Raw genomic sequence first — 27,022 nt, 5'->3', positions numbered from 1 at the left:
GTTGGTGCCACAGGTATCACATTTTTTTTTTTGCAAATTGATTGGTTTACATAACTATTATAATTAATATTTATAACAATAATAATAATAATAATAATAATAATAATAATAATAATAATAATAAATAATATTGTTGCTTACATTTCATACAGACGAGACTCACTCCTGCTTTCACAGATTTACTTGGCTACTACAGAGTTTATTTCAGATTTGGTCCACTCTGGATCTTGACAGCACCCCTACTGGTCTGGATTTAACCTGTAATTTACCACTGTTGACAGCCGCAGCAGAGTCCAGACCTCTGGGTAGCGGGCTGCCGTGAACCTGCTCCATCTCCGTCTCCCCACAACTTAAACCAGCAGCAGGATACCCATTATGAATAAAAAGTGAAAGGTAAGCTCGAGATTCATTTAGTTGTATTAACTTTATTTCATGAGTAAGCTTTTGAAAGATAGTAGCTCACCTAGTGTCGTTTGTGTTCCTTTTATCCCCGGCGTTTAGAGCATTAACGCCGAACTCCATTCAAAAATTAACTTATTATCGGTAACGAGCTTTCCGGAAGATACTTTTGAACTGAAACATTTAACAAACCTATATTTAGGGTCCGTTCTCCAATTCGGCGTGCATTCACCAAGCAGAAAGTAATGTAGACATTTATTTCTACAAAAAAATCTTACTATGGCGATAATATTAAATGCTAAACTCTTCTGGTAAATTCGGCATCGCATAGAAGTAATTATCAACAGTGCTTAAAATCTCTACCTTTTGACCGGGTTTTCTGTTGGTGCATTATAGTAGAGGAAGTTTACACGAAAAGTAATTATGCGTCATTATTCATAAACATTAAAACAAGTATGTTTATGGTCGCCTATATGCTGGCAAATAAACATTAAACTGCCACATTTTATTAGAGATTGGTATACCTTTTCTAGTTTGGGGTTGTGTTTGCAGAGGTGCAATAACTATTATTAGAAGTTTACACTAAATTATCTATGACAAGATCAAGATGTATCATTTGCATGATAATATGAGAAGAGCTGATCCTGTTAAAGCTAATACATCGATTCGCTCCAGTATTTCCCCTTCACATTTTAAACAGCTTAATGTCTTCATCGTCGTTCTTTGTCACATTTTAAACAGCTTACTGTCTTCATTGTTGTTCTTTGTCAGTCATATGTGTACTGATAGGATCCTTTTAAGTTGTCTTCTTATACAGACAAAGGAATAACAGGTTAAGCAATAAAACCAGTGGAGCCTAAACATTGTAGTTTAGACAGACGTTTTGAAAATACATTATAAACTATAGTCAATTGCTGTCTTCTGTCTGGGGTCATGAACTTTTGGTCTTAAAATGCAGATTACTACCAGTTTTAATAAACTTTATTCCTTTTATGTTTCCTTTTTTTTGGTAGTTATCATATTGTTCATATAGTGCAGTAAAATTAATGGAAGTCAAGTAGATGAAAATCCCATTCAGAGATGTAAAACTCTACGAGTGGCCATAAACAGATCAACCAACCCCGTAGGAGATATCAGATACATTTATTCATAGTTTATTGTCAAAAACATTACTGTACAAAAGATGTATTTATTATTTTATTATCCGCCACTTTTTAAACATCAGCTTACAACCTGACTGGAAACAGAGCCCTCACTACATACACAGACGTACTGCTGCTAATATAACCCCCTAAATGGAAGTGGCATTAAATCATTAAACTGGGAGCCTGAGTGTGTTACCCACAGACCTCCACAGTTTCACATGAGGCCGGGCTGAAGTGGAAAAACGAGAGAAAGATGGATGAGGAGAGAAAGAGCAAGTTTAGTGCTGAGGGGCTGATGGACAGGCGGCTGGGTGTTTAGGCTTTCTCCCTCACACAGCCCAGAATTCAGACTCTGAGACTGTGTGTGTGCTTAACCTTCATTTATTCGGGGAAAGTTGTTCGGTGTTTTTCTCGGAAAACTCAGTAGAAAGCCACAGTCTTCCGATGTCGGTGTGTGGGAGTTTAGCACCTTACAGGACCACGATAGTAGTTGCTGGGGGAAAGGAGAGCACCAATTAAGAGATTTAAACCAACAACCTTTCCATCATTAGTGAGGGACAGTTTTGAGATGCTACCTGAGATGCTAACTCTCACCCTTCGACACGAAATAGCTTAAAGGCTAACTGCTCCTAAAACCAAAATCTCTCATTTTTACATTTCTATTTCTACACAAGTAAACAAACACGATTTGAAGTGTAAATAAGAGCTTTGGACACCTTGTTTCCCCACATTTGACAGCGTTAACAAATTAGGCTAAGCACGTCCTGCACATCTACACTAAGCTAGGGGAATGTAATATCTAATATTTAGCATATTTATTATAACTTTTCACATCAGCATTTCTCCCAGAATGTCAAACTGTCCACTTAACCTTAACCTCGGATTTCTTTAAGCGTCCTCACTGGGCTGCTTGTCTAACCTCTAAACTACACCTCTACTTGTGTGTGTGACTCCTGTAAGCACACTTTTATTGCTCCAGCAGAAAGGTAAACCTCAGTGACCGCTGGGTTTTAAAAAGCATCAACACAGCCAGGTTTGTTTAAACGGAGCGAGCCGAAGGTTTAAAGCATTAAAAGTCAATATTTCTTTGAGACACACCGACCTGTTTCACAGTGGAGCGCTATGTGCCGGACAAGGCATCCATTGAGGGCTGTTATGTGGGGGGGTGGGGGTCGGGTGCTGGTTTTGGGGATTAAGAGTATTTGGGTAACCACTGTAGGCCTCCTGCAGCTGGTCATGGATTAATGGGAATCATTGGAGATGAACTGATGTGTATTATTAACTTCATCTCTACGGAGGGTTTTAGCGTCTTTAAGACACAATGTTTCTGCTCAAAAATACGTTACTGTAGATCGACATTCGGGACGTATCAGCTTCAAGTTTACAACGCTCAAAGAATTCAAGAAAGGGAGTCCAAACCTCATGATATTTGGCTGATTTTCTTTACATTGCATGCTACTGAAATGAGCGCTACAGAAGACAAGCAATCAAATATGAACAATGCAGATTGTACGTTATAATTGCTAAACAGTTCTCATAACAGCTACTTGATTTGAACCTAATGTGCTCGTAGGTCGACGCGCCACAAATAAATTTGGCTGTTCAAAAGACGTCGGCGGTTACAGGTGGCTGAATGTGCTCTTTAAGTACTGATACATTTTCAGAATCACACAAGGTGATTTAGAAGTCACTATTATACTCACTCGCCGTCTTCCAGCTCCCCTGAAGTCCACTGTAATGGACAAACCTTGCCATCTTTCATTGATCCATGTTTAGTTTTTGCTCAGCAACCCCCCCTGTGTCTCACTGTGCCAGTCATCATTCAGCCTGAGCAGTGACAGGAGGGCTGTACAAACAGAGCCGGAGGAGGTCATCCTGAAGTTTGCACAGGAACGAGCCATTCATCCTCTCAGGGGGGTTTGGTACTCTGCTGCGGTGAGACGGAGGCTGAGAGAGATGAATGTCCTACTCTTTAAAGGTTGGGGATGAGGCCGGGGAAGTGTTATTTGTCTCTTACGCTCGGCTGGGCACACGGGAAGCTAAACGATCCTGTCGTTTTTAGTGGATGTGATTTATTGGTGGCATTAATTTCTGAATGGGGAGGTCACTTCTTCGCCTTCTCAGATTGACACTTCTGTATCCATGGCTGACTGGTGTCACTGTCAACAGCACAACAACAGTCATCTTTCCTGCTTGTTGACACAGAGTATGTCCACACTGAGACATTTGAAAACACTATGTGTTGTTTTATGAGCAAGCAACACTTTATTTATAAAGCACATTTAGTTCCAGGTGGTTTGCACAATGCACAACACTTTATAGACACTGTAAGATAAAACATGGGACATGAGTAAACACAATTAACAACAGACACATAAAAGTTACATGTGAGTTAAAATCATTAGAAGTAGGAATAACAATCCAACAATCCAATAAAATAACAATTAAAACCAACAGATCAGGTCAAAAGCTCTTGTTATCAGATTTATCCGCTCTGGAGGGCGTTTTTATAAAACTAGTGTGGCAGAAGGTGAAAAAAGAGCGCTTCATTCTTGACCTTGGGTACAGAAAGTTAATTAATGCTTTGCCTTTTGAGATCTGAAGTAGTTCTCTCTTCTGTCGGTTAATCCCGCATGTATTAATGGTGTTTATTTCAGCCATCCCTGTGACCTCCACCTCACTGTGAACGATGCGTTCAGTGATGACACACAACGCCAGCAGCTGTGTTGGCATGCAAAAGTAAATATCACAAATGTATCACAAACCAAAAAACCAGTCTGTGAAATGTCAAATGGACCCAAGGTCATGAAACTCAACACGTTCAGGGAGCGGACGCTTTTTGTCATCGATGGTTCGCGTTCACTCAAATTTACCAGCTTTGACTTTTCCTGCTGGCCGTCCCAGGTGACTCTGGAGGCCGGAGGGTTTCTTTGTTTAGGAAAACAAAATGTTTGTCTGAGCTAATTGCTTTTGTTATTGACTCTGTCTCCTCGTTCATCTGCACGTTCGTGATACCGCAGCTGTGCTCAATCAACACTAAGACTCACTTTGTATCTGTATTGACCTCAGATCCCTTTCATGTGCTCGGATTTAGATGCCGATTGTTCGTTTGAACAAGTTGCACTTCATGCTGCAGAGAAGTTTCTCAAAGGGAAATGTTCTGACTTTTCATATTCGAGAATCTGGAGGCGATAAATGACTCGAAGCAGTTGAATTGGAACAAAAAAGGTGTCACGGGGCTTTAAAGGATACAAGCTGTCTATGTGTCCGGTGCAAATAGACTTCAATACTTGTGGTGTGTAAATACAGCAGGAGTTGAATTCAATTAAGATCTTTTATCAGTTTGTGGCGTTTTGCTGGATTCTTGGATGTTTTCTTTTTCTTTCGGCAAAAGGATGTTTTTGGCAACTTCCGCTGGTTACGAACCTAATCTGACCTCATTTTATACCAAAATCTTAAAACTGGATCTCACAAGAATAACAATACAAACACACACTCACACGGTGCAGACATCCCTCTCTATTCAGAGTTAAGTTTGCTCTGCACAAACAGGAATGCTTTGGTCCCCCCCCCCACATCACACACCCCTTCACCTCCCCCTCCACCTCCCTGCACACACTCTGGTCAGCGTGCGACTGTGTGTCGATGTGTAACAAGTTCTCTCTCTCACCATGTGAAGGATCTGTTGCCGCACGTTTGTCTCCCGGATCAGTTTGGTGATGATGAACAAGTGAGTTTATTTTCTTGTATATCTCTGTGTGCAGAGTGTGTGTGAGTGTGTGTGTGTGTGTGTGTTCAGGCATGTATAGATCCCATGGGGAGGTTGGCTGTTTCAGTGCAATTACTTATTCTTTTGTGTGGTCCTTTCTGTCTTTGTGTCTAAGTCGCCCACTTTTTGTGGCTGCTTTTTTTTTTTTGGTCAGTTTGTCTTTTTTCCCTCTGCAGGCTAATTTCTCCTTTTTAAAGATCTATAACATGACCTCTGCCACCTCTCCCTGCCCCCTTCTCATTCCCATCCTCGGCGTATATCGCTCTGTCTCTCCCCGTGGAGACGACATACAGCGTGGATAGACGTGTGTTCACATTGGGGGGGCTCAGGTAATGTGAAGTAGATATTTCCTTTGTTCTGTCTGAGGCATGAGTGCTGAAACTGTAATCGGGATGGTTTAGGAGAGAAAAGCAGAGGGGAGACACGTGAAACCTGGATCAATAGCCTCAGTCTGGATTCTAAAATGATGTCTGAATGAGTCATTTCTTTCAGCCTCACTATTCAATAGATGAGCAACTGGCCTTTTGTCAAGCAAGAACCACATGTTGCACTGATTGTAACCCAACGTTCTCGGGATACTGATTTGATTACAAGCTTGTACCTCGCCATTTGTTTGCAGAAATTGCAATTATTCTCTCCTTTTAGCTCCCCAAATGACTAATAGGAAATATCAAGGCTGACTTACAAATCTTTAATTAGTTATTCATTTTTATGGAGAGTGAGGTACGGGCCATTACTGGGAAATGTTAGTTGTGTCTGGCATAACAATAATCTTCACACATGTGCTTTGGTCTGTAATAAGGACTACGTTTTATGAGATCCTTCTCCATGACAACAGCATCAATTAGATGCAATGGATTAATCATTGACATACTAAACAGAGTATGCACTCAAAGGTATATTTAATAAATGTGAGGAACGCTCGGGCTCGCAGGTGGAATACAAACTGCTCATCCTACTGAGATAATAAAAATACAAACCTATCATTTGTATTCTGCAGCTCCCCATTACAATTAGATGCACTGACGCATAATAGAGTCAATTTCTTTCTTCCATTCACTAGACCTTCTCAAGGGGACAGCAGTATTATTAAACTATGTTAAAATCTAATTAAATCTAATGAAATAGCTATGCATGCTACAACCTTGGTGAAGTTTATTATGGTACTTAAAGACTGTCAGGTGTTAAACTCATCAGCTCAATCTTGCACTTATTAGCCAGAGCTTTGAAGCTCCTCTCACGGGCTGCTGGGTGAAGTTTGCTCAGTTGTCATCACATGACCTAAACATGTCATGTGATTGCAGGTGGTCGTACTGCACAAAGATCATCTTTAACACTAATAAATGTGAAGGAATGCAGGCGTTCATAGAGATCAGAGTGAAGTGGATTCAGATTGTTGGCTGCAGTTTTTAGTGTGATTGTGCTGTAATGTTGTACCGTATGTTCCTCAAAGTCCAAGAGGATTAAAATGTTTTGTTTTGTCGGTCGAAAACTCAAAGATATTCCCTTTAATATGATATGAAACAGAGAAAAGCACCTCCATATTTTAGAGGCTGAAAACAGCATCTTTGGTGTATTTCCTGGTGTATAATCGTGTACCGCTTATCCGGGGTCGGGTCGCGGGGGCAGCAGCTCCAGTAAGGAACCCCAATCTTCCCTTCTCCGGGCCACATCCTCCAGCTCCGACTGGGGGATCCCTGAGGCGTTCCCAGGCCAGTGAGGAGATATAATCTCTCCACCGAGTCCTGGGTCTTCCCCGGGGTCTCCTCCCAGCTGGACGTGCCTGGAACACCTCCCTAGGGAGGCGCCCAGGTGGCATCCTTACTAGATGAACCACCTCAACTGGCTCCTTTCAACGTAAAGGAGCAGCGGCTCTACTCCGAGTCTCTCACGGATGGCTGAGCTTCTCACCCTATCTCTAAGGGAGACGCCGGCCAATCTCTCGCTCCATCGTCCCCTCACTAGCGAACAAGACCCCAAGGTACTTGAACTCCTTCACTTGGGGTAAGGGCTCATTCCCTACCCTCAAAACCTCCCCTCCATGTGAAGAGGATGTATAGCCTCTGCTTAGTGCCTTATGTATTGATTACAATTATTTTTAGATATATTTTTTAAATAGCCAAATTTGAAGTTGTGTCTGATGTGTTTCCTTCAATGTGGGAAAAGTCCTAATAGTGAAGAGTGAATGCAGAAGGTATGCATTTGCTTTCACGCCCCAGTTGTGTCTCTTCCAGAAAGCAAAATAAATGGAGTTTATGATAAGAGCACAGAGGGAGACGGAGATGAGAGAGGCGAGATAGGGAGAGAGGGATCAGCGCAGCTGTGTGCCTCTTTAGGATTCCTGCTCTCTACCTCCTCTAGCCGGGGCCAAACCGGCATCATTAGGTTTGGCAAATTACCCGAGCGGCCATTGTGGCGCAGCCATGGCACGTTAGTGTGTCTTTTTAACTGTGTCTAAACTCAGTCTATTCACTTGTAAAAGAGAGCAGCCATTGGCAGATAGTTGGCAGGTTGCACAGAGAGGCCATTCACCCCGGTAGGAAGGAGCTGAGAACACTGCCTCGGAAATGGTCCTCCCTGAATATTTTGATGGAGAGACTTTGGATGCCCTCTCAGTGTCCGTTTGCTCCAACTGAACTGACTTCACTGGCCGTTAATATTACTGCCTCATAGGTGAAGGTGCGGTCGAGCAGGAGCTGCAACTGGAACAGCCAGAGAGAGAAATCTTTTAGGGATTTGCTTCTGGTAGCAGCTGTTGTTTTGTGAACCGTCTTTATTTAAGGAGGAATTTTGTAGTTTGGACTCCCAGGTTCTCCGGGGGGGTCACTGCTTCTTTTAATGATTTTTGGATGAAGTCCAAGTACAAGAGAGTTTGGACAAGAGGCTGATATACAAAGGTCAAACGCTGGTCCTTTTATTTTTGATGGCAACTCACGAGGCTTCTGAATGAGGAAACAATTACTTGTGATTAATTTCCCTGTCATACATCATCTCAGCAAAGAGGATTTGTGAGGATTTTAATGAAGCTCACTTAACATGTACACCCAGTGTCTCAGCATGCTTATTCTGTAGCCTGTGTAATCCTGGTGCAAGCGTTATTAAGCATTTTCCAGGGCTTTGTGCATCTTTTGTTGTCCGATCACGACTTATAATTCCCTATAATAGCTGTTTTGTAAGAAACGACGGAAGAGATTTGACTCATCCTGACAGAATAAGAAACGGCACCTTCACAGTGTCAGTATGGCTGCCCTGTTGGCGTATTCAAACGTGGTAAGCTTAGTGGTCACATGGCCACAAAAGAGATTCAACCGTGCTTTGCTCTCCATCGAATCAACTCAGTCGTATATAAGCGGTGTGGGGTTGAAGGTATCCAAGTGACACACACACCATGGGAGGGCCATCCCTTAGGCTCCTGAAAAGACTGAAATGTTCTACTGCTTCAGTTTGTCTGAAGACAAAGCCAAGAGTGCTTGAATAGAAAGTTCTTGAAATAAAGAAGCGAAGCTCACAGGAAATAGTCAAGTTCCATGTTGCTTTAATTCCGTAAAATGTGTAAACTTTGTACAGCTGTGATTGAAGTGTCCAAGAACATAGTGGACATTATTGCAAACACAGAATAATCTTTGGATGTGGAGCCTTCTGCTCTGTGTAGATCTTATAATGCTTAAAACTTTCAGCATCTTAGTTGTGCAGTTTTCTGTTCCCTCTCACAGAGGAACGATACACAAGCGAGGGAGATTAAACGGAGCTGCTAAAGTACACACGTCATATGTTTTGCTTTATTGAATCAGAGAAACTAGTTAAACTTCATGCACGGTGGATGTAAGAGGGTTAACATCTTGGCAGCGTTCCTCTCTGTGTGGAGGTCACATGTTCGCTCCGTGTTCCTGGGCTTTTCCTCCCACAGTACAGAACACACACACACACACACACACACACACACACACACACACACACACACACACACACACAGGTCACATGAATTGGAGACTCTGTATTTCTAATCTCCTCACAAGTTGTTCAAGCTTACTGGTGTTTTTCCAACACAGGCAGCTACATGAAGGAATATTTTCCCGCCTTTACTTCCTACTTTTCCTCCCAAATCTAAAATATCTTGACTGTGTTGGGTGGTGGATCTGAAGCGCTCATATAGGTCGTTTGGAGGGCACTGACAACCCACTTATTTAGATATTTAGATATGAGGACGTAAGCATGCAATCTTCGTCTTTAGCTAAGGCTGATCACAAAGTGGGACTCTGCATTTGAACATTTCCTCCTGCCCCTGAAGAATCTGACTGACGTCTGCCGCTGCCCCCGCTCATTGTACTTAATAAACAAGTCCCAGTACACTAGGCCTCTCACTGGCGAGCCTTTGCACCGTGAAAGGAGCATGGCCACATGACAAAGGCGAGGCCAGCGGTGGAGGCTCTGATCCTGTCGCTTCATTAAGCACCAATGTCAGACCCAGCAGGTTGAAAAACCTCTGCCTCCACACACAGTCAGTCCTCCTGGTGAGCAGTAGACAGGCAGACATTCACCGCCTGCATTCTCCAGAGCTCATAGCAGCTGCAATGAAACGGGTCTAAGGGTCAAAGGAGAGTGGCAGACGCTTAACAAATCCACTGAACTGAAGCTGAGAAGAACTTCATTTACTTTAATTTTTTGCAATGAATGTGGAAGATTACGCCAATTTAAATTAGTTCGATTGGATTATCAAAGGTGTCCTCGAGTCCCACTTATTGTTCTGTACTTCAGCTAACTGAAGCTACTCGGTGATCAAAATGCAGCAGAATCACAGCTACTGTCTTTTTTTCTATTCCACGCGTTCTTCTTCCTCGTCAAAACCTGGTGCCTACATTACCCACAATGCTCTTTCTAACTTCACATTTTTCATTTTCAAACTTCAAAAGGTCTTGAGCTCACTTGAGGCAGTTTATCAGACCGTACGCAGCTGCCTCTGGAGCCACAAAAGGCTTTGTACAACTTGTTTATGTATGCAGTAGTTCTCTCAAACACCTTTTGAAGTTGACGTGTGCAAAGTTCCCCTTTTAAACTGGAAGCAAGACATTTTATCTGCTTTAATATCGCGATTTCAATACAGTGTTTGCACCTGCTTTATAATCCAAAGTGTTCTCTAAGTCCTTTTCTCTAAGGCTTTAAAATGTGGAAAATGGTTTATTTAGTTTGCCCACAACTTTATGAAGCATCCATATTCCAATGTTCTCCCTCCCAGAAAATAAGACACAATGGGGATTGTGAGTGTCCTCCTTGCTGTGTATCCCATACTAAGAATAACTATACGGTGTAATGCTGTAACAGTAACGTTGGCATCGCCCTTTTGACCTGGATGTCCGTGTGTTCTCACAGTGGTGGGAACAGAGCTCCATTTGTCAGCTGTGTTTTACCTGTTGGCCTTGTGTTTGGAGTTATTTGGCGTCACTGAGGGAACTTTCTCAGCAATTTACTGCAGGTTGTTTGACATCAGGACCAAATGTTGGAACGTAAGTCCTACGAGTCCACAGGTGCTGTTATTGGCAAATCATCAGATACATTTAGCATTTTTGTGCTATTTGACACGTCTGTCGTCTGTGAGCAGATTTGATGTACATAACTAGATTTTGATGCTGACACAAAGACCCTTCATGTGGCTCACAGTTCAAAGTTCACTCCCCCTGTTTGGCTCTGGGCCCAGTCTCGTCTTTGTGTCTCCTCAGTCTTACAGACCTCTGTTGATGGCACCCTCGGTCTGAGAGTCGGCATTTGAGAGATTGGCCTTTTGAGGTGAATTAGCCATGACCGAGTCCTGCTGACACTGAGGGGCTGGACACCCAGACAGACAGAAGCACCGCAGGGCTGGGGGGGACTAGCAAAACTAATTTAGATGGATGGACAGGCAGACAGAGAGAAAGGGTGTGCAGAAGTGTGAAGTACTGTTTAATGTTTATGGATGGATGTCGATGATGTAGATTTTATATATTGGTCACAAGACTTCATTTGTAGCGATGGGAGAAGAATGTGTATTCTTATTTATTAAGATTATTAAGACTTTTATTTACAAAATGACCTATATTTAGCTGCTGATGGACAGTAATCCTACACACAAGTCAAGTTGTGTCGAGCATTATTGTGTGATTTATTAAAATATTACACAAAATACCAGTTTTACATGTCATTTGTTCAGCATTTTCTTTTTGTACAACTTGAACTTGTTGTTCTTGAAGTCACTGAGACACCAAAGTACGAAAAAAGCGTTTATTTGTGCAAGTTTAGCATATATGAATATATATATTATTTGTCTTAGTGTTTACATTATTGCAATCAGTTCATAATGTACACACTTTGCTTTAATCCAGATTCACACCCCTACTAATTATTTGTATCCTTAGTTATTCTTAAATTGACGGACGTCTCCTCCGTTCCAACAGGTGTTTCCTGAGGACCTGATAGAAGACTGGATGTGGTTGTAACTATGGATACGTCAGGGTGGGGGGCGCGGGCCCTCTCCCCCTGTGGCCTCGTGCTGGTCATCTGTGCGTCTGTGTGTCTGTCCCAGCAGCCTCACGTCAAACCAGCAGAGTGTGGCAGAAAGGAGCATCCTGTTGTCTCTTACCAAGGTGAGTCACCTGTGTCACTCCAGGACGTCATGTGGTCCGCAGGTATCAAATGAAAACACAAACGTTGGTTACCATTTTATCTAACTATATAATACGTAATATATATTTTAGTAGCAACATAATTTGAAATAATCAGCTTGTTAAACAATGTAGCTATTTAATGGAAAACAGAGCAGATCTGGTTTATTACAGATTTATTGAACCTCATACAGACATGTGGCTCGTAAAAGCTTTGTCACAACTTGTGTTATAATATATTGTTACATAAAGTATGTCCACATGACCATTAACTATCGTAGCTGTGTCAACTGCAAACAGAGGTCGATGTGTGGAAGACTCCTGTAGATGAAAGCAGCTCGCAGTCCTTAATGCTTCTGCGTCATGTCGTAAAGCTGGTCAGATATTTCCTGAAAATGCAGGAACACTGTGGTTACAAGTAGCAAATGTCAAACGAGAGGGATTAGAAGAAGGCTGCTGCTGGAAAGCGAGTCATTGTCGCCCACTGAGCTGCAGGAATAGTGTTTGTGAGTGTGAGCGTTTTGTCTGCCACAGGTCATTATGCACACAGGCATTTGCACAAAATCAATTTGAATTCAATAGCTCCTCTGAAAAAGTGATGGTTTGTATTCCTTGTTGTATTGTTGCCCTCTTTCAGAGCTGTTCAAGGTGGAACAGAGGCCAAGAATCATTTACTTTTGTTTCTAATATGGTTGCAGCTTTCAAAATGTTTCATGTTTTTACACAAGATAAATAAACAGTATCTATTACAGAGCCTGAGGCTGGAGTTTAATATACAGATAATATAGATTAATCTGCATTAAAGAGTTTATCTTTAGCGTTATAGGGGTTCATGCTTGGACCTTTTAACAGACTTAATGGATTATATTAAATGAATAAAGTCTTCAAACAGCACGGCCTCATTAAATGTTCTTCTTCAGCTGTAACGACTGTGAAAGAGCCTTTGAGGATATTATTTTGACAGGATGTCCGCTTCCATTCAGCTCAAAGTGTTGGAATGGCAAGCCGTGCTGTTATTGTTTTGAATACATTTGACCCACACGCGAGGGCGTCCAGTACACCAAACCAGCAGTCGGTTAGAACAGCAGTCCTTTGCTTTGAGACGATTCATTTGTTGCACTTTATGTGCTTTGTTCACACAACCAGTTGTTTATTCTAGAGGTTAGGTTAGCGCTCATCCTGCCTGGGTTTTAAATCGAGACCAGTTAAGTGAATCTATTATAATAATGCAGTTTAACATTTTTTAATTAAGAAGATTTAATTTCAACAGTGCAAATAAATAAATCTGGGGAAATATAAGTACACAGAATGAAATCAAATGAAATGTACTCAGGACATAGGACTGGTGTTGGCTCCTGTTCATATTCCTATTCATATTTTAAATTTGATTTGCTTTGGTTGTTTTACAACAAAGGGCTCATTAAGCAGGAGTTACTGCTGCTGAACAAATATCAATACCTGTCTCTATTTACCCGAGATCTTTTAAAGTGTCCCGGCTTGATGCATGTTTGCCACCGGACCTCCTGACTGTAATAATGTTCCGGCCCCGCCACATTTAAAAAAAAAAAAAAAAAAAGGTCTGTAAAGTTTTGAAGCCATGATCCTCCGAGGGGAAAGGTTCAGGGGAGGCTGCGGAGCCGTCCGTCTGCGGGATCAGGTGATTCACTGGAGAGAAATGTGGCACATCAGTAAAAACACCGAGGGCTTAAGTGAGGCTGGAGCTGTGAGCCAGGTGCCATTTGGTGGAGAAGGGTTCCCACGCACTTCATATTATGGCTCCGCGCAACTTTTTTCCCCTCTTACATGTCGGTTCATCCTGTTCATCCTCTGTCCAGCGCTGAGGCCGTGGATGTCAGAGTTCTCCCATCCAGGAGTGAAGGATTTCTCCCAGCTGGCTCTGGACCTGAGCAGAAACCAGCTCATTGTGGGAGCAAGGTGACAAATAACTGTTAAAGCAAATACAACTCAAACAATATACAATGTATAAATGTATTGGACGAGCTTATTAAAGTGCCTGCAGTGTGTGTGTGTGTGTGTGTGTGTGTGTGTTATTCTGCTGCTTCACCTCTAACATGAAATATGTCTTTACAGAAACTTCCTCTTCACACTGAGTTTGAGCAACGCCTCGCTCATACAGGTAACGTCAGCCGAAAGCTCACGTTAGAGATGTGACATGATTCAGTTTTTAGTTCAGTTCATTTTTATATGATATTATTACAATTTAAAGTCAATAAAACAATATTTGATTTCTTTAAAATGCATATTTTATTGCTTTTTTTTTTTGCAACATTAATTAATTGCATTTAAAAGAGAATAAAAAGTGAGAATGAGCAAATAAGCTGTTAAAAATGATAAAGAAATTGCATTTTCTTTTAGTAGTAACAAAATGCAGGTAAATAAAAATGTTCATATTAAAAATAAGATAAATAGCTGACAGTTTCAGCAGAACTAATACTTTAAATAATAATAAAAACATTTTAAAATCCAATACTCAATAGTTATTCAAATATGTATTATTATTTTTAAATGAATGGCTGATTTAAAATTGATCAAATAGATAAATTCTGCTTTTATGTTTTTGTCTCTCATATAAATACATTTGTTTGTTTTTCTTGCTCCGAGGAATAGTTCAACATTTTGAGAAGTTCATGTCCTTAATATGTAGCAAAATATTAAAACATTTTGTTCTCCAGGCGACAGAATGGGCACCCGATGAAGACACAAAGCGCTCGTGTCAGAGCAAGGGGAAGTCGGAGGTAGTGTCACGTGTCATATGATACAGAAGTCGTTGTTGACTCTATTCAGGATGAACTGATTTATGAATGAGTTGTGATGTGTTTGTCTGCAGGAGGAGTGTCAAAACTACATCCGGGTTCTGTTGATAAATGGGAGGACACTCTTCACGTGTGGTACTAACGCTTTCACCCCGGTCTGCATAACCAGGCAGGTTCGTACAACAGTTTATCATCATGAGAAGTGACGACGCCAGTTACCGGCTGGATCAGGTTTGAGCCAGCGGGATCATCCTCCATCAAAATACTTACAATACTTACAACCCAATCACCACAGGATCACAAAATCTAATGCCTTTTGCAAGTTGTACTGTAGTGAAATGAATGCCTTGAGGGAGGAAAACACATTTGAAAATGGTATAAAGTGCACATAAATTATAATAAATGTGTTAAAACTTACAAAAACTTGTTTCAAAAGTTGTCAAAAGGGTATTTCTTAATGACATAAAGACACAGTAGAGAGAAGACAGCAATGTTGATGAAAGATAAAACAGCACAATAGATAAGAAACATGGCGATAAAATGGATACAAATAAAAATAAAAAGCAACAAAGGACAATATCACATAAAAGCAAGTCTATAAAAGTGGGTTTTAAGAAGCGATTTAGAAGAGATTGCTGATTCTGCGAGACTTATCTCCTCAGGCAGGTCGTTCCAAAGCCGTTTGGCCCTGATGGCTAAAGCACGGTCACCTTTAGATTCAAGCCTCGACTTTGAAACAGCCAGAAGAGAGCTGCCTGAGGATCTACGGCTGCGAGCGGGCTTATACGCACTATGTAGCTTGGGGCAGACTTTAAAAGCTTTAAAGTGGAAGCCAATGGAGAAAAGCCAGGATCGGGTTGATGTGTTAAAAAGTAATATCATTATTTGTTCAAAATGTAATTTGCATCCCACAGTGCAAACTGAATACTGCAACTGTTGTGTTTACTCCCTCTGTCAGATGGGGAACATCAGTCAGGTGTTGGACACAGTGAACGGCGTTGCCCGATGTCCCTATGACCCGCGGCACAACTCCACCGCCATGGTAACAGAGAAGGGCGAGTTGTATGCTGCGACGGTGATCGACTTCTCGGGACGCGACCCCGTCATCTACAGGAGCCTGGGGAACATGCCGCCTCTGCGCACCGCCCAGTACAACTCCAAATGGCTCAACGGTAAACAGAGCGCCGCACTGATTCCTCCTGTCTCCAGCCTCATATCGGCCATTGTTACATCTTCTCTTTCCTGCTCTCGTGCGTCTCTTAGAGCCTCATTTCGTGTCCGTTTATGAGATTGGTCGGTTTGCCTACTTCTTCCTGAGAGAAACAGCAGTTGAGAACGACTGTGGGAAGATAGTGTTCTCTCGCGTGGCGCGGGTCTGTAAGAACGACATGGGCGGACGTTTCCTTTTGGAGGACACGTGGACCACCTTCATGAAGGCCCGACTCAACTGCTCGCGCTCAGGAGAAATCCCCTTTTACTACAACGAGCTGCAGAGCACCTTTTCCCTCCCAGAGCAGGACCTGATCTTCGGTATCTTCACCACTAATGTGTGAGTAATAATTAATAACTAGATTAAACACTCTCTGTGCAGACTGATACATTTGACTGAAGATACCAGCAGCAAGTGTTATAACTGTCTCGTACATACTGAAGAGATATCAAATCATAAACGCCCTCCAAACCGTGCGTCAAGGTTTTATACTGCTACAATAAATTAAGACTTTTGATATTTGACTTTCCTGGAAGTCCGCCTGTAAATATTGTCCTTGGAAACGATAGTTTCTTTTATGTTTTTGTTATCAGATACTTTTCTCCTGTAAAACTAGTGTAGGGCTGCAATCTGCCGATTACTTTCTTCGTTAATTGATTAGTTCTTTCAGAGAATTTAGATACCACAATGTAAAGATCCTTATAAACAGATCTTTATTACTAAAATAAAACTATAGAAGTAATTTCAACAAACTACATCTAGTGTGACCCATTTCAAATGTTACTTTATTATATATAATGTAACTGGATTATAATTCATGATACATTAATATGTAAGCAGCATTTTAATGTTTTAGCTGTTTGAGATTATAACTGCTTTATATGGTATACTAATTCAATCTATAACAAGGCATCATCATTTATATATTGATCATATGTCAAACTCAAACGTTTTTTTTTTAGGTTTCGTCTGTCAACGTGTATTTTATCTCTATTTTTGTTATACCTTGTTAATAACTGAGATTTTAAGCCATTCTCTTTCTCCCTTTAGGAACAGTATATCTGCTTCTGCTGTGTGTGCCTTCAATCTGAGCTCCATCACGCAGGCCTTCAATGGACCCTTTCGCTACCAGGAGAACCCCCGCACTGCCTGGCTCTCCACCCCAAACCCCACACCCAATTTTCAGGTAACTCGCATATTTAAACAAACTGGATCCATGTCGCTGTTCTTCTCCGACATCATGGTGATGGATTTTAAATTGTGAAACAGAATTTCCCAGCCTTCCCTCCAAAACAAATGTTCAAACGACTGACATTTAATCCTGTGCTGAGTACAGAAATAGCTTATTGCAGCATAACACAGAAGATTCCAGCTCCGCTGCATCAAATATACTCGAACAATAAGAGCTTGGCAAGTTTCCCGACGCATAAACAAAATGCGACTCAAATCGGGCTGCAGGGACATTGTGTTGACATTTCAGTTTTATGTAATCTATGCATTTCATATGCAATAGGTTTGTTATTTTTAATTTCAGATTTGCATTTATTTAACATCTACTTAGGATGTCAGTAATTGCCTTCTGTAGCTCATATTGATATTTCTCATGGACGAAAGTTTGGCTTTAAGCAAAAAAAACAAGTAAAGAACATCCAGGTTGAAACGTTCATGAAGGCTCTGTTTGCAAATCCCTCAGTGTGGCACACTGGAGGAGGGAGGCCCCGGGGGGAACCTGACAGAGCGCAGCCTCCAGGACGCCCAGCGCCTCTTCCTCATGAATGATGTGGTCCAGCCGATCACCATCAACCCGCTGCTCACCCAGGACAACCTGCGCTTCTCCAAGCTGGTGGTGGACATTGTGCAGGGTCGAGACAGCCTCTACCATGTCATGTACATCGGCACTGGTGAGCGAGAGGGCGAGAGAGAGAGAGCTGGGAAGACAAAAAAGAGTAGATTATTTTCATCCCATAACTTTTCTCCTTGTTCCTCTTGTCTCATCAGAATACGGCACCATCCTGAAGGTTCTCTCCACAACAAATAAAAGCCTTCAAGGCTGCTACCTTGAGGAGCTCAGGCTCCTCCCTCAAGGGAAAATGGGACCAATCAAGAGCCTGCAAATCCTCCACAGTGACAGATCTTTGATCGTAGGGCTTGATGACAGACTGGTGAAGATCCCATTAGAGCGCTGCTCCAGCTATCCGACTGAAAGGTATGATCCATTAGACCCTCAAAACTGCAGCATCAAGTATGACGTCAGCTTCCAGAACGATTTAACAAGCGGGGCTTTCAGATAATGAAAAGCAGATTTATAGACTTTTAGTTTTACAATTGATCAGAATAGAAGGAAACTTGTGACACATGATTAACAAAGATAGATTAACAGCTATAACAACATCAATATTATTGTTACGTAATAAAAATGTGAATCCAACTTCTGCGTGGATCATTTAGTAGAAAGTTGCAGTTTAAATCTGGGAGCTGGCTCAGTTTGTTGCTCCGCTGCTGGTGGCAGATTTAATAACTCAACTTGAAAATACTTGAAAAGATTAACACGTGTGGGCGGCCAAGTCTGAAAGGCAAGTAATAAACGCTGAGAAAGATGATTATGTTAAGAGCCCAGTTTATTTTCCCTGTAAAGAAACTGCTTTTGAAATGTCAATCCATATTTTGGCAAGACTCACAGCAGACCTTACAAAAGCAGGCATTTGATGAGTCTGTTGACGCTACTGGAATATGTTAACAACCTTACAACACACTGTATGAAGTGTCCGTATCAGTCCTTCGACTTGATACACAATAGAAGTCCTTTAATAGAGAAAACACTTATCGTCCTGAAACATCCTGCTGACTGTCCACTGTGGAAATGTGCAGAGTGCTAGAGTTGTTGATCCAGCAAACAAAACTGTATCGCAGGGAAACTTGATCTTTCTGCAACTGCAACAATTACTGACTAACTGCACTCGTGTTAGTAACTGCATGGAAGCTCGGGACCCTTACTGTGGCTGGGATCACAAACAGAAGCGCTGCACCACCATTGAGGAGAGCTCCAACATGAACCAGTGGACCCAAAACATCACTGAGTGCCCAGTGAGTAACACACACACACACACACACACACACACACACACACCGATTTGGTGCATTTATGCAAATGTTACTTATTCATGTGCGCATGACGTGGACTTTAATCCCCTTGAATCCTCTCTGGAGGTGAGGAACCTGACACAGGATGGCGGTTTTGGTTCTTGGGCTCCATGGCAACCTTGTAACCACGATGACGGCGAGGGCTCCATCAGCAGCTGCGTGTGTCGGTCCCGCTTGTGTGACGGACCTCTGGCACAATGTGGTGGGGTGGAGTGTACAGGCCCGACGATCCAGGTGGCAAACTGTTCCAGGTACAGTCTCTTTATGAATATATATGAACAGGGAGTCGTCTTCATCAGTTACAAGCCTGGGAAGTTAATATGTGGCTCATAATCTTAAATGTTTGCTAACTTTGAAAGCTTGTTGCTAAAAGCTGCTGTTATTGGTAACAAGACTGATGAGAGTGGAGCTTTTCTGTGCCATGAAACGCATGGATTTGTGATTCTGTTCCTCAGGAATGGCGGCTGGACTCCCTGGTCTTCGTGGGGTCAGTGCAGCAGCAGCTGTGCTATCGGATTTGAAGTGAGGCAGCGCTCCTGCAACAACCCCTCGCCTCGCCACGGTGGTCGAATCTGTGTAGGCCAGGGTCGAGAAGAGAGGTGAGAAGGGAAATCAGTTTTTCGGAGGTAGAAATGTTGTCAGTTAGAAACATACATGGCAGAGTTAACATATCACCACTTTGGATAGTGATCTCAGTGTCTCTGTGTTTCCAGGCTGTGCAATGAGAAGAAGCCCTGTCCCCTGCCAGTGCTGTGGACAGCGTGGGGCCCCTGGGCTCACTGCAGTGCTGAATGTGGAGGCGGGGTCCACTCCAGGACCAGAACCTGTGAGAATGGAAACAGCTGTCCTGGATGTTCCATGGTACTGTCGTGCTTATTTATTAAATAAAGGAGGTTAAGGTATTAAGAACAACGCTGAAAAGTCAGGCAAATTCATTGGCTCTAACTATAGATATTATATATAATATCTCATGAACGTGACCAACCCAGACGATTCATAAATGAATTTACAAAAGTAGACATTTAGAGCAATCACACCTCTCATTCACGTTTATATTGAAGTTATATTTGGAATAAAAAGCTTTACTTTATAGGACGGATTATTGGGTTATTAAAATCAAAGATTAATCCCCTTAAGAGCATGAATGTGCTCAGTGATTTGTAACCAGCTGGAATATGAGATTGTTCTCCCTAATATTTATGACCAATTCTTTTGTGCCACGGCCCTGCCCGTGTGGGGTGTCGAGTGCCACAAAAAAACAACCAAGATCGAAAGTGTATTGTAACAAACTCTTAAAACTGGATAAAAAGACAGACGACCACAACGCTGACGCTGCTCAAAGGGGATACGACGCCATGACAGGAGAGCAAATGAAACGCAACACAACAACATTTATAACATAGGTCTAATGTGGAAATGTTACATGTTATAACGGTGATGAGCTTCCTCTGTCCTGTTTTCCAGGAGTATAAGGCGTGTAACCTGGAGGCCTGCCCTGAGGTGCGCCGCAATACCCCCTGGACCCCCTGGATGCCGGTCAACGTCAGTCAAGATGGGTCAAGGCAAGAGCAGAGATTCCGGTACACCTGCCGGGCGCTGCTCCCCGACCCCCAGCAGCTCCAGCTGGGCAAGAAGAAGATGGAGACCCGGTTCTGCCCCAATGACGGATCTGGAGCCTGCCAGACTGACTGTGAGTACTGGGAATGAACAGGGACCGTCAGCTTCACAACTCTTCTCCCTCTCACTTCTTGCTCTGCAGTTTTGGTCACAAATTACAAATGTAGCCATGTGTTCCCTCTTTTTGTCAGTTGCAAGCTTTTGGATTATACCGGCCTAAAAACAAAATGAAGTCAAACAGACCAGTGTAATGTACTGTATCTGTAAAACCTTCTGAGTAGAGGTTGCATCTGGTTTGGCTTTAGAGGGGCCAGCTGGTGGCAGAGCTCCCAGTTTGCCACAATAAACACAGCTGGTGCCCTCAAAAGCAGGAAGTATCAGACACCAATCAGCAGATTGATTAAACATCATTGAACCGACACACACATGGCTTTTCCTTTCTTTCCTTTTCTTTCATGGAATCTTCTTCTTCAGTTTAGGTATTTACTCCAAAATAGGTAAAGCTGACAAGGTGAAAATGTCATTTTATTGTTTCATCTCAGGTTCTGTAGCTGCGCTCGTCCTGAATTCAGTCATTACAGGATGTCTGTCTTGCGGTTCATGTTTGACCTTGTAAATGTAGAAGTTTAGATTTATTGAGAAAAGATTTTGGGATCAGTAAATGTTTTTTTTTTTTAAGACTTGACTAAAACAACTTTTAAAAATGTATGAATTTTATGAAGTGTATTCATTTTAAATTGTTAATTAATTAAATAATATTTAAGGCAAATATATATTTTAATTCATGAATAAACTGTGCAACCATTTAAAACGTGACATAGGCACTAAATCTAATCATGAATATATTAAAAAAAAGTTTCAATCATAAAACAGACGTACGTTTTGACCACGTTACTAAACAACCAGCGTTGTTATGCAACCGGACGTGGCACAAATGTTGCATTATAAAGCTGTTCCCTTTCCTCGACAGTTCGAGGTATAATGATTATTAAACTCATGTTAGGAAAAGCCACAAACTGAGATAGTTATGGGTTTTATTTGAACAGTTACATGCACTTGAAAACACACGGGGGGTAAAGATGCCGCTTGGCGATTCTAGTGTTCGATGCATTTGGCTTCTAATAAAGCAAATAAAATGTGTTTTCTGTGTATTTCCAGCTCTGGTTGAAGACTTGGTAAAGACAAGCAGGCAAACTCTGTCCCAGCCCCAAGGTGTGCGCTGGGGATCGTGGGAAACGTGGTCCAGCTGTTCTCAGCAGTGTTCCAGAGGCTTTCGAACCCGGAAACGTAGCTGCTCCACCGCGGAGGGCAGGACGAACCCCAGCGCCTGCGTAGGATCCCCCGTGGAGTATCAGGACTGCAACACTCAACCGTGTCCAGGTAACAGGGAGCTTCTGGCTGTCAGTGTAGTCGCAGAATATGCACATTACATTAATTAAGTTTATGATGTGTTCCAGTGAGTGGAGCCTGGTCCTGCTGGTCCTCCTGGTCCCAGTGCTCGGCCAGCTGTGGGGGCGGACACTACCAGCGCACTCGGACGTGCAGCAACCCTCCCCCTGCCAGTGGAGGAGACATCTGTATAGGCCTGCACACTGAAGAGGCCCTCTGCAATACACATGCCTGTGAAGGTAGATCAGCATACATAAAGTGTTTTAATTAATAATTAAAAGAAGAGCTGTTAGCATAGAGCTTATTATTATTATTATTATTGTTAATGTGGACGACATGAATCATTTCATGATTTTGCATACTGGTAATTATAATCTCTTTTTTTGTTTCCCTATGTTGCCTTGTTAATCTCTGTTCAGCTGTATTGCTTTGTAAAGTACTTTGTTACTTTTGTCATTTATCGTAATTGTTACACCATAAATACGCTCCCTCGATTCACCCAGTCTCCCTACATTGAAGTAATTGTGTTTGTATGGACACTGGTGGGAAATCTCCTCCACACAGCAAGTGATGAATCAATATTTGGGTTGAGGTCGTTGGCCGTTATCCCAGCATGCATTGGATGCAAGTCAGAATGCCTCAAATGTTACCATTAGCATGTAGGTTTATTCCTTTGGGTTTAGAGAAAGAGTAGACACATGGAAAGCAAATTGGTGTCATCAATTCCTCATTTATTTTAAGCTTTTGTTCAATAAACAAAGGAACCGCAGTAGGACACACACAGGAGGCTGAACTGTGACTGACTGATGATGACCATTGCGCTTTGGCCAACCTTTCTCAACATGCACGCTCGGTGACCGTCTGTCTCTCTGCTCACTCGGTTCCACGGGAGATGAGATTTCTTTTTTACAATGTATAGTGTTTGTTTGTTGTACAGAATCGGCAAATTGTTAAAAAAAAGCTTCAAAATTGAGTCGGTGATGTTGAAGTAAAGAATCAGGTGCTCTTCAAGGAGGGGCAAATATTAAATAATAATAATATTAGAATAAATTCACAATTGTTTCAGTTTCAACCTCACACTTTCATCACCCCGCTCCTCTCTTTGCTCACCAGATTGGGGTGAATGGACAGTTTGGGGGGACTGTGATGAGCAGGGTCTGCAGCACCGCACTCGTCGCTGTGGTGAGGACCCGGGGGCAGAGGCCGGTCCCTGCCAGGGTAACATCACTCAGTCCAGGCCTTGCCAGCCTCATGAGGTGCCAGGTAAGCACAAGCTTTTGTTAATAAATTGCTGGAACGCATTTGCTGCGTAAAGTAAATTGCTGCAGACTGTTGCTGATTTAAGCTGGAAAGATCCTGTCTGTGTTACACAAAACTTTAATCAGACCCAGTAAATGCTGACTTCAGTCTGTGTAGAAATTGAAAAGATGAATTAATGGAGATGTCAGCATTCTGCCGCTTCGAGAACAGTGGAGCCTTTGAGAGAAATTAACTTGTCTCGTTATTTTGTTGTTTGATCTTTTGGAGCTGTGGTAATTTCACTTCACTAGATTGATTTTTTTTTTCTTCCGTCTCTCTGTTTTCATTTCTGTCTGTCTCCAGTTATTTTACCTGGACAGGAGGAGCAGAGCTGTGGAAGTGAGTGAAAACAAGGAGATGTCTCTCTGTTCAGTCTCACAAAATGACTTTGTTCCCTGCTCACACACACCTCCTCAATCCCCCCCACATACAATGTGGCAGGTTTTATACCTTCCCTCTCCTGTCGCATCTACAGTGAATCAATATCACTTCAGTTAAATTGCAGCAGCACCCAGTTATTGCTGCAAAGCTACAAAGTTATTGGCTTTCTTCCTCACCTGATGTGTACCACACTGTAGGTTCCATATTGACTTTTGTTTGTGGCTTTTACCCAATACCACATGGGACTAGGAAAAGTTGTGGGTTAGTATTAGTCTTTTAAAAAAGTTAGATAGCAGCCACATAGTGACATCAAGTCCCAGTCTGATGGAGGTTTCTCCTTTCCTGCCCCAAGTCTGAGGCGAGAAAGTGTATCATTTACTAACCAGACTGTTTTGATATGTGGTGTGGTTGTGCATGGTTCCCTAAGGATAGTTCCTAATAATAGTCTGGACTACAGCTGCAACGATTAGTCGAGTTATCGATTAGTCGATCGATATAATCTCCCTACTATTTTACTATAGGTAATTGTGCATGCATTAATATGAGAAAATGCTGTTTTCAGCCTCTCAAATTGGAGATTTTGTGCGTTTTTATGTTTTATATTTAACAAACAAAACAAAACATTTAAAAGCATCTCCTCGGACTTCGAGAAACTGTGATTTTTGACTCTTTTCTGACATTTAATAAAACACACAAGTAAATACCGAGACATTTGCTGTGGATACACATGATCACTGGAGGATGGATTGCAATGTTCACCCCCTGAAAGTACCAATTTCCACTTCTAAAATGAGGAATAGCTTGTGTCTCATCCTCCCTCTTTGCCTTCTTCCCCTCCCACCGCTCTGTTCCCAGCCTTTACTTTGTTCCAGTTAGTAGCTGTGGGCTCAGCCAGTTTCTTTGCAGCAGCGTTACTGTCAGCACTGGCCTACAGCTACTGCCACCAACTGAACCGACCATCAGCAGAGTCAGCGGTCATCCACCCCAGCACACCCAACCACCTCACCTACAACAAGCAGGGCAACACCACGCCAAAGAATGAGAAGTACATCCCCATGGAGTTTAAGGTGGGCTGGTTCAATTGTGTCGTTATATACCGATACTCCAGGTCTCCTTCATTAGACAGTGATTGTTTTTGTGCCTTTATCTGTCTCCACACTACAGACGCTAAACAAGAACAATCTCCACGTGAACGACGAGACGTGCAACCACTTCCCCTCCCCGCTGCCCGCCAGCAATATGTTCGCCACCACCTACTACCCTCCCAGCCTGAGCAAGTACGACTTCCATCCAGAATCCCCCTGCAGGACCTACATGCACAGCTGAGAGGAACCCTCTTTCACTCACCCCAAACAGCACCATGAAGTGTTTCAAGATTTTGATAGATGCTGTTGGTAAAGATCAAAGTAAACACCAAAATCATTCTCTCTTATGTGATATCTTGCCGTGCATATGGTTTCAGTTTTATTTGCCCAGTTGTTGAGGAATCTGAATTTTGTTTATGGTGCCAACAAAAAAAAAAAAAGTTAATCAGCCCTTTGCAGAAACTGTCTGCTTAACATCACACACATTTTCATGGATGAGTTGCCACAGCATGCAAATAAGTTTAAGGTTTAGAGCGAACACCATGTGCACCATGTAAAACCAATTACACTTTGTGTCCGACACTTTTGGTCACATTAGCCTTCTGTCCAACAAAACCCCCAGAAAGGAAACTCATTCTTGAATTTATCAATTGTACCGGCTTAAATATCCATTTGTGCTAATGTGTTTTCCACAAAGGAGTCTTTCCGGTCTCCTAAAAGCTGTCAGGATTGTTTTTCTTGCCCATTCTTCAAACTATGCTGGTAAATGAAACCAGCACCTACAGTACAGGATGGCTGCCCCCTCCCTCTTACTTCACCCTGAGCTGCTGTGTTTGTGCTCAGGGCAGTGTGAGAGCTCCAGGCCTTCAGGTACACTTCTTGGACAATGTATGTACCTGGACGTGCACCGAACTGAGAAGAGACTCATCTGCTGGTTTTTGTTTTGGGGATTTTCCTTTCCCTCGAGGACTCAGTAATACTGTAAAATATTTAGCTTGGACACGTAAGACTGAAACATCCTCACACTTCATCCTTCACAGTGTGTGAACGAAGCAAGTTTAGCAGACAACCCCGAAGAAGACATTTCTGACACGCCTCGATACACTATGTGCTGTACTTTGTTAAAAATGAAAGTTTGTTGACTTTTCTGTCAGCAGATTGTATAATGTTTTTGTTAGGTGTGTTCACAGCTGTTTTTATCTGTATCTGTATCATATTATTCGATATTATGGGGCATGTTTCTCATATTTTCAGAATGTAAATGCATTACGGTTATTGGTCAGAAATCACCAAATATAATTCCTGTATTTTTCAGAGCCTCTATCCAGAGCATAAACCAGCCACAAACTTTTGAACTGCAGTGCCATGCAGCAAACAGGTAACTCCAGCAGTGTGTGTCAAGCAGGTCTCAAGTGTCTGCATGTAGTGGGAAACAATGGCTGCTCAGAGGCAGGAGTAAAGTCTTGGAGGAAATGTTCTGTGAGTTAGAACTTTAAGGCTTATTTTACATTTAAAATATAAAATATGCTAAACACTGTTCAATTAAGGAAAGCATGTTATGTTCTTACATTTCTGAATACAATTAATCGTGTGACATTTTGAAGAGAACATTTGGCTCACACAATGTGTCGTGTGTGTGTGTGTGTGTGTGTGTGTGTGAGGTATCATCACTGGTGCTTGTGGATTATGAAAGCATTATGCTCGCAGGTGTGTTACATATTCCCCGTGATTTACAAATTCGGCAATGTCTTCTTTAGGGATCAGTCATTTCAAAATAATTTCCAAGAAGCATCCTGAAGAAAACAATGTACTTTGGTACAAATGATGGTGGAAATATAAACGTCCTTCATTTAAAGCAAAGTAAATTCATTTAATTAGAATCTTTATTCTCCATAAATATTGAATATGCTTGATTGTAGATACATTTTACATTTTTGCATGTTCAGCTGACCTTACATTGAAAATACTTAAGTATGTCAATCAAACACCGTCTCTGTTTTTCTTATAACTAGTATGAAATGAGTTATTCTCAGGAAACTTCTTGGAATTGTTTCTGACATGTAAAATAAAACATTTTCACAAGCTGTACTGCTAAAAAAAAAAAAAAAGAAAAAGCCCAAAGTCGTAGGCTATTAAAACAGAACCGTATCGCTAATATTTAAGTTACTCCATGCTGCAAAA

The 27,022-nt window shown here is 42.0% G+C and overlaps 1 protein-coding gene across 3 annotated transcripts; it reads left to right on the top strand.

Annotated features, from left to right (window-relative positions):
- The first annotated feature begins 260 nt into the window (after positions 1-260).
- Positions 261-27,022, top strand: LOC115019147 (semaphorin-5B-like). Of its 3 annotated transcripts, XM_029448546.1 has the most exons (23): positions 294-393; positions 5,224-5,274; positions 11,739-11,927; positions 13,781-13,880; positions 14,037-14,082; positions 14,639-14,701; positions 14,794-14,892; positions 15,678-15,891; positions 15,983-16,268; positions 16,980-17,115; positions 17,623-17,830; positions 17,928-18,135; positions 18,896-19,013; positions 19,137-19,321; positions 19,526-19,669; positions 19,784-19,931; positions 20,535-20,760; positions 21,846-22,067; positions 22,145-22,315; positions 23,190-23,339; positions 23,679-23,714; positions 24,612-24,823; positions 24,921-27,022. In XM_029448546.1, the coding sequence occupies exons 3-23, from the start codon at positions 11,783-11,785 to the stop codon at positions 25,080-25,082; spliced, it is 3,279 nt and encodes a 1,092-aa protein (XP_029304406.1). In that variant the 5' UTR covers positions 294-393; positions 5,224-5,274; positions 11,739-11,782; the 3' UTR covers positions 25,083-27,022. The 3 variants fall into 3 exon arrangements, with proteins under 3 accessions (XP_029304415.1, XP_029304406.1, XP_029304398.1); XM_029448555.1 differs by lacking the exon at positions 5,224-5,274 and having other exon boundaries at positions 261-393; XM_029448538.1 differs by lacking the exons at positions 294-393; positions 5,224-5,274; positions 11,739-11,927 and having other exon boundaries at positions 13,472-13,880.

The sequence above is a fragment of the Cottoperca gobio genome, chromosome 2, assembly GCF_900634415.1.
Source record: "Cottoperca gobio chromosome 2, fCotGob3.1, whole genome shotgun sequence".
NCBI classification, from domain to species: Eukaryota; Metazoa; Chordata; class Actinopteri; order Perciformes; family Bovichtidae; genus Cottoperca; species Cottoperca gobio.
Note: the sequence above shows the minus strand (reverse complement) of the source record. Positions and strands in the feature narration are given on the sequence as shown.

Bases quoted from the DNA above. Each gene is read 5' to 3' on its own strand.
- LOC115019147 (XM_029448538.1), top strand. From the start codon at position 13,543: ATGATCCTCCGAGGGGAAAGGTTCAGGGGAGGCTGCGGAGCCGTCCGT. The intron at 14,083-14,638 runs GTAACGTCAGCC...TTTGTTCTCCAG, and splicing joins GCAACGCCTCGCTCATACAG to GCGACAGAATGGGCACCCGA. The intron at 19,670-19,783 runs GTGAGAAGGGAA...CTGTGTTTCCAG, and splicing joins GGCCAGGGTCGAGAAGAGAG to GCTGTGCAATGAGAAGAAGC.